Source organism: Triticum aestivum, chromosome 4B (genome assembly GCF_018294505.1).
Source record: "Triticum aestivum cultivar Chinese Spring chromosome 4B, IWGSC CS RefSeq v2.1, whole genome shotgun sequence".
Taxonomy (NCBI): Eukaryota; Viridiplantae; Streptophyta; class Magnoliopsida; order Poales; family Poaceae; genus Triticum; species Triticum aestivum.
Genome location: NC_057804.1, coordinates 499,216,637 through 499,224,725, shown reverse-complemented (window position 1 = coordinate 499,224,725; position 8,089 = coordinate 499,216,637). Strand labels below are relative to the sequence as shown.

The following is an 8,089-nucleotide window of genomic DNA, read 5'->3' as shown; positions in this document are numbered from 1 at the left end:
CACATTGTACTGATTGTAACATGGCAACAGGCGTGATGTGGCAACAGATATGATATGGCATCTGGCACAATAGGTGCACAAATGTGGTTGCCATATTATGCAGCCAATTTGCCACACTGTCATATCTGCATTGTGGCAACAGACATTGTGTTTACATTCTATTTGCCACATGATTACACAATCCAAGTGGCAAACACGCAAAGTCGATGTGCACATTAGTTGCCGTCCAGTGCAGCTGGATGCCGAAACTGCATTGACTACCGATTGTGGCAACTATCAAAGTGTGGAAACTATAACAAATAATTCAGAAAAAATTAGATCTCACAATGAAAAAGCATGTTTGTGGTTACTATCATATAAATTCAGCAAAATTCAGTTTGCCACATGGAAGAACGTGGGTGTGGCAACTATCATAGTCACTCAATAGAATTAGTTTCCATATGTGAAAGCTTGAATGTGGCAACTATGACAGACATTTTCAGTAATTTGTTGCCACAAAGGAAAACACGTTTGTGGCAACTATCACATTTGTTCAGGGAGTTTAGTTGCCACACAAAATTCGCCTCGTTCTGCCAAGTTCAGCCATTCTGCCAAGTTCAGCCATTCAGCCAAGTTCGCCTCGTTCTACAGTTTCAAAACCAAACCTAACTAGATCTAGGTTTCAATGGCAACTACTTCGACTTCAAAATCACCCTCAAAATTCTCGCACGAACTGACTGTAAACACAAAATCGAACCAATGCGCATCAAAACAAACCGGGGGGCACCTCCCAAATCCATGCGCAAGACTAGTGCGTGCCTCGGAACAGGCATACCCGCACCGATGATGTCGCAGCCGCGGCGGCGACGAAACTGCCCAGTGCCACAAAAAAACGGCTACCAGACAACTTCGGCGCCGGCGGGAACGCCGACGCACCGCCGAATCGCCAGAATCTCTATGAATCGATCTAGGAATCGAACAGGGAGGGAAAGGGGAAAAAATGCAGGAAGTGCTTGCGAGAGATGAAGCGAGCATTACCTTCAACCCATACGGCTTCCGGCGAAGCCGCTCCGCTCCGGCGAGCACCACCGACGGCCGCGAACACCGTCGATTGTTCCGCCTCCGCCGTCGCCTTCTCCTCTCGCCTTCTCCTCCAGTAGTTTCAAGTGCGAGTGGGTTGTGCCAGTAAATGCGTCGCAGGTGAGTAAAATGGAACCGTGAGGGAGAGGGTGGAGGGGTGTGCGACGTGTTTGACGTCAACCGCGGTCGGAGCGTGGCGTGCGGGCGCATGGCAGTTCCACCGCACGCCTCTAAGTGGCAACCGCTGACCACGGGATGACAACCACCGTGCGGGCGAACTGACTTGCACACCGCACACGAGACTCGTCCTACGTGGCACCGAAAACCGGCCTGTTTGCTACAAGATTCGTGCGTACCGAAGCCAACGAAGATGGAGGCGTGTGGTCGGGGTGTTGAACGCCCACACGTGTGGGCGTTAACATTTCCCTTCTTAATACTGCTCCTGAGGTGCTATCGTATGATATTCTTAAAATCAAATACTTCCCTAACTATAGCCCTCTGTTTGCTTTTGCAGTTGGGGGCTCCCAGTTCTAGCGACAATTCGTTAAAATTTGTGATGAATTTCTCTCACATGTTAAGTTTGTTGTTGGGATGGCGCGTGTGTTTGTTTTTGGCTAGACTGATGGCATGGTGATGCTCATTTAAGCTCTTCCTTCCTTGTGCTCTTCTCCTATTGTTGGGAGGTTTCGTTTATCTATGTGAACTGGTGACTGTTTTTCGAACTTATACTTCATGTTTTAATTACTGATTGTGTGATTTGTGATGGTGTGAAGAGTTTCGATCTTGTACATGCTCTAGGAATCATTTTGATGCAAATTATCAGCTACTAGTTCATATCAATGACGCAAAGATTTCATATTGCGAATTTATGCAATATAGCTATTTTGGAGACGCAGTTCAAACTCTATGAATAGAAAAGCGCAGTCAAACACCATTAAGATTAATTCATGTTGTTGCGACTAGATATAATTCTCCGAGTCTCAATGGTGAGCGCAAAGCGACTGTTTTTCAACTATTAAAATTCAAAGACACGTCTTTGCAATAAAATTTGAGACAACTTGCTTCACAATTGCACGATAATACAGATAATTAGCAACTAAAATACCTCCTGATGAAATTAATAAAAATATGATTTGTTGGAAGCATAGAGGCAAATTTGAACTAATACTGTAATGATGTTTTTATAGCGCCGAAATGAAACCTCTTTGTAATATTATATATAAGTTTTTTTTTTGCACTGATGTTTATTTTATCGACTTGATTTGGTCTCCCGTGCAAATACTGGCTCCATCACTGTTTTTCCATGGCACTAAAGAAGCTGGATTTGAGAAGTTTGGAGAATCTGGAGGAGATCAAAACACGCCCTAAATCCATCGAAGTCCTTGGAGCAAAAGCGTGAAAAGCCACCACAAGATCGAGCTTAATGATGGACCAACAGACCAAAGTAGAAACGCCCATGAAACCATCCGGCCCCAGTGAATCCATCTTTCACTCACTGGCATTCTTCTACACGGTTATCATTCAAAGCATATTTTCCGTCATCTTGTCGTCGTACTCAATTCACTCTAGCCTTCACCGCCACCGGGAGCCCGTCCGCCATCCGCAGCGTCAGCGAGGCAACCTGCCGCGGCCGGTACGCGCCGTCCACCGCAAATTCGAACTCCTCCAGCACGCATGCCACGATAGACTTCATCTGGATATACGCCATCTCCTTTCCCAGGCAAATTCTTGGCCCCGCGTGGAACGCCATGTACCGGAACGGGCTCTCCGGCCGGAACGTCCCCTCCGCCGTGTCCAGCCACCGCTCCGGCCGGTACGCCAGCGCATCCTCGCCCCACACGGACTCCATCCGCCCCATTGCATACGAGTTGTACGCCACGAACCACCCCGCCTCCACCGCCGTGCCGTCCGGAAGAACATCCGCGGCCTTCGCTTGCAGCGAGTTCACCGGCACCGGCGGGTACAGTCGCATTGACTCCGTGATGGCCGCGTGCACGTAGTGCATCTCCCTCAGCTCGTCGAGGTCGAACCCGGCTCTGCCGAGATCGCCGATCGCTCGGCGGGCGCGCACGGCGGCGACCTCGTCGCGGATGCGGCGCTCCACGTCCGGGCGCGAGGACAGCAGCCAGAAGAACCAGGTGAGAGCGGAGGATGTCGTTTCCCGTCCGGCGAGCAGGAAGCTGATCACCACGTCTCGGAGGGCCCTCTCGGTGTAGCTCTCGCCCTGGCTCACCATGAACCGCGACAGGAGGTCGTGCTTCTCGCATCCCATGTTCATCTCCTCCCGCCGCGACCGGATGATGTCATCAGCGAAGCCATGCACTATGGCGATGGACTCGCGCAGCCGCCGCTCGGAACCCAGGTTGAGGGCCTTCTTTATCTTCCAGAATCCTGGGATGGCGTACCGGAACCTGCCCGCGCTGAGATTGGCAGCGTCCCGGAACGCGTCGGCGAACCTGCTGCTCGCGGTCCCGGTGCTCTCGACCTCCGGGCAAGCGTCGCCGTCGGGGAGCTGGCGGGGGTCGTGGTCGAAGGCGACGCGGCAGATATTGTCAAACGCGTACCGCTCGAGCGTGTCCTGTAGGTCGAGGTGGCCGCCGGAGCCGGCGGCACGGCGCAGCAGCGGGAGGAGCCTGCCATGGAGCTCGATGTGCACGCTTCGCGCCACGAAGAGGCGCAGCGAGCGCGTGTTGAACTCGTAGCTGGCCGCCTTCCGCTGCGCGCGCCACGCCTCGCCGTCGGCGTTGAAGATGCCCCGACCCAGGAAGTCGTGGAGCAGCGACGCGAAGCGCGGGCCCTTGGGATAGTTATCGAAGCTGGCGCGCATGATGTGCTCCAGATTCGCCGGGTTGGCGGTGATGACGCCCCGGATGCCGCCCGGCCGGCGGAACACGAGCGTGCACGTGGGCTGGCGCGCGAGCACCTCGGTGAGCCAGTCCAATATGCGGTGCCGGTTGGCCAGGAACTGCGGCAGGTGGCCGAGCAGCAGGTACGGCCGGGTCCTCGGCGAGTTCTTCTGCCGCTGCGCCGCCGCCTTCTTGTCGACGAGTCTCCACGCGCGGAGGACGAAGAGAGCGCCGAGGGAGAAGAGCGGCAGCAGCAGGAAGGCTGCCAGTGCGATTGCCATGGTCGCTAGCTAGCTGGACCGTGCCTACCGTGCCAGGAAATTCGTGTGGTTTATCTCCATCGGTTTGTGGAATGTAGGTGGACGTACGGGAAGATGATAAGGGAGAGGAGAAAAAGAGTGTGGCGGTGAGCGAACGGCGAACCGGCCTGGAAGCGCCTCCGCCACAGGTGATTTCTTGTGCTCGAGAAAAAGAGGGTGCCGCGTAACGGGAAACCTGATGTGGACTTTCCGTTACGTTCAATAACGAATCGTCATCCGTTTGCGCTGAACTGCGTCACATTTGGCGCATCGGAAGATATTCCTCTCAATATTCCGAGTTTATGCTCCACATAACCGTTTGCATAGGTTTTTGTTGACGTACTTCCAAGCGCAACATATGTCTGTCCCCCGGAGCTCTCAAGCAGTGGCGGACCCAGGAAAAAAATGAAGGGTGTGCACACTCTAAAAAAATTCCCACCTACTCAATGTGTCAGACAAAATATGGCAAAATAATACATGAGTATCTTAATGCAAATCTCATAACAATTTAGTTCACAAAATATATCTCAGATGTGCTCAATTACAATACTAGTCTTACATTAAAGAAGCACAAGTAGAAAATTACATCACTAGGTAACTCTACGTTTTTGCATTGCCATGAAAGCATCAACTATGTCATCTTTGCTTACTTCCATGAACACATCCCGTTCAATAAATGTCACCAAGCAATCATTCAAGCGATCATCACTCATAGTAGTCCTCAACTTATTTTTCACTAGATTCATTGATCTCTCTTTTGCAAAGATTTGGACAACTCATTTGTATAGCCAAGAATAACAAGCATCAAGTGAAGATTGAAAACAAAGTCAAATGATTCAAAGGCTTGAGCAACTCCACGTATTCTTGTCCACTCACTTTTTTGTGAAGGATCTTTTCCAATAGCATCAAGTACTTCAAGGATTGTGGAATAAATGCTAACAATGTGCATAATGGTTTTAAAATGAGAACCCCAACGAGTGTCGCCGGGTCTAGCTAGTCCCATCTCTTGATTTAGCCCACTTCCACTTTCAATCTCACCCATTTCAAGTGCTTCCAACACCTTTTGAGCTCTAACATCTCGAAGCATGTCGTGGCGCTTACAAGAAACTCCAACAATATTGAGCAAGTAAGAAACGTGGTCAAAGAACCACAAACATGGTTCATTGTCCTTTGCCACAGCTATGAGAACCAACTGAAGTTGATGTGCAAAACAATGGATGTAATAGGCAGAGGGTGACTCTTTCATGATCAATGTTTTCAACCCTTTGATCTCCCCTTTCATGTTGCTAGCCCCATCATATCCTTGCCACATATTTGACTAGGAGTCAAATGATGATCTTTAAGCAAAGTTTGAATTGCATCCTTAAGTGACAATGAAGTTGTATTGGCAACATGAACAACTCCAAGGAACCTCTCACATCCTCTTCCCGATTTGTCAACAAATCGTATGCAGAGAGCAAGTTGTTCTTTATGAGATGCATCACTAGACTCATCAGCCAGGATTGCATAGTGGTCATCACCAATATCTTCAATAATTCTTTTAGTTGTTTGCGCCGCACAACATTCAATTATTTGATTTTGTATCTTTGGACTAGTCAAGATGCAATTCCTAGAAGCATTGTTCAAAACAAGTTTATTAACTTCTTCATTATTTTCTAAAAGCCATTTAAGAAGTTCAAGAAAGTTCCCCCTATTGCTAGATTCTTCACTCTCATCATGTCCACGAAATGCCAATCCTTGGTTCAAAAGAAACCTCAAGCATCTAAGTGAATAAGTCAGCCTAGCCTTGTACATACGCAAATCCTCTTTATCCACCCTCACCATAATGTTATCAATTGATGGTTGGGGTGCCACAAATAAATTGTACTTCTCTTGAGCTTTGTTGTGAATGCTATTAAAACCACCAACATGTTTGACCAATGCATCGGGCTTATACCAATTTTTCCAACCACCATTAACAAAGGCATCACCCCTAGGCCCCCATTAGATTTCCCTTTGAACAAATAACACACAAAGCAAAATGCTGCCTCGTATTTGACACTATATTCTAACCATTTGTAGGTCTCAAACCAAACAAAGTTGAAGTGTCGATTTTTACCATAGATTTTCCTGACTTGAAAGTTGTGTGCATATGGTTGGACTGCTTGCTTTGCAATGTATCGTCTCCGAACTTCATCTTGATCATCGACATCATACTCTGAAATAGGAATCCTCTACCCTGGATCAGGAGGAAGCCTTTGAATATTATATGGCCTTGCACACGGAGAATGGACTGCTTCATCTTCACTATCACTTTCAATCTCTGCATCGGAATGGACTGCTTCATCTCCAATATCAAATTCAATCTCTGCAGAATGGACTCGAGGTGGAGAATGGACTGCTTCATCTTCAATATTTGACACTATATCTTCAGGTTGCTCTTCGGTTGCAACCTTCCTTCTTTTAGCAGCCTCATAATTCTGAAAAAAGGACTTAATGTCACCATTCCTCTTCATCTTCGATTCTACAATTACAACAAAAAGCACAACTGTTAGAGGCAACATTGGCAAGCAAGCAAAAATATATATAACACAAGAGAAATAAATGGTACTGGACTTGATTTCCAATCTACTAATATTCAGTGATGCACAATGAATAATGATATCCTTTCTACAGATGATATGATAAATCCCCACTCTACTGTACATAAATCCCCACCCCACTGGACTATGATATGATAAAACACTCGGAGATAGCAAGTCTTTTTTCCTTCATATCAGCAACAAATGATTCTGAAGTACAACATATTTCCTCACCCAAAGGCTTGCACCAAATATCATCCCTCATGCACAGATTTAAGAATCAATTGACAGCAAATTAACTGAACATATATACAGAGCAGTGCTGATACAGAGTACTGACAGATACTCACCCAAAGGCCAAAGGGCGTCAGAAACTAGGGATTCAGGGGGAATCAGCCATTCAGGAGCTTGGGCAACAGCCCGTCATCTCCTCCGCGCTCCGGATCGGCGGCCCGCGGCGCCGAGTGCTTGCTGCCTTGCTTCAGAGTTCGGACCGACGTCTGGCGACTGGCGGGCTGGCTGCTCGTGGTAGAGGGAGATCCAGCAGGGAGCAGGCAGGCAAGGCACAAGGCAGCGCTCCTTCGAAGGGGAGCGGAGCGGCGTCTCTTCTTGGTGGAATGACAGGACGGAGCGGCGGACGCCCGGATGGCCGGACGGCCCCGGCGGGAGGGCTGGATGGGGATGGGGAATTGGGGATGGCCGGATGCCAGATGAGGATTGGGGATTAGGTTTTCGACTGCGAGTTGCGTGCGCCTTCTGCTCTGGCTGACCAACGAGCGAGACGAGCGCCTCTGTATTGCTGGCTCGTGAGCAGATGGGCTGGGACGCTGGGCCTTTGTTGTTTTGGGCCTAAATACCATATGGTACAAAATAAATTTGCAAATTTCTGGGTGTGCCAGGGCACACCTTGCACACACGCTGGGTACGCCGACCGCTTCTTCTTTCCATTGGAAACGCCGATAACAGCTTTTTATCGCCTTCATCCATCTCAAAATAAGTGTTTTAACTTTAGTTTTTCCTTCCATTCATATTACTTGTGATTTAAATAAATATATATAGCACTAAAATACATCTAAATACATTTATTCGAGTGACAAATAGTATAGATCAGGGGAAGTACAATTTTATACTAAACATTGAGACACTTATTTTGGGACCGACGAAGCATCATATTAATTGGTTCAAGAAAATAAAACTACTGGTACTAATCGCATGCACATGAACCACAACCGGGGAGACAAGGGATGAAATATTCTCAGCAGGTTTCTGGAATCTGGAGTGAATATTCTTAGCATCTATAATTCCAGAGACTTGGTTGCATCTC

The 8,089-nt window shown here is 48.2% G+C and overlaps 1 protein-coding gene and 1 long non-coding RNA gene across 2 annotated transcripts; both read right to left on the bottom strand.

The window, feature by feature from the left end:
* Positions 1 to 2,409: 2,409 nt before the first annotated feature.
* LOC123092927 (cytochrome P450 94B3) lies at positions 2,410 to 4,328 on the bottom strand. Its single transcript, XM_044514785.1, has one exon. It carries the CDS (start codon positions 4,184 to 4,186, stop codon positions 2,615 to 2,617), a length of 1,572 nt encoding a protein of 523 aa, XP_044370720.1. The 5' UTR covers positions 4,187 to 4,328; the 3' UTR covers positions 2,410 to 2,614.
* A 1,494-nt stretch (positions 4,329 to 5,822) lies between these two features.
* On the bottom strand, positions 5,823 to 7,573 carry LOC123092926 (uncharacterized). Its single transcript, XR_006444928.1, has 2 exons — positions 7,116 to 7,573; positions 5,823 to 6,707 (listed from the first exon to the last, which is right to left on the bottom strand). It is a non-coding gene; the product is annotated as an uncharacterized lncRNA (long non-coding RNA).
* Between the last annotated feature and the right edge of the window lie 516 nt (positions 7,574 to 8,089).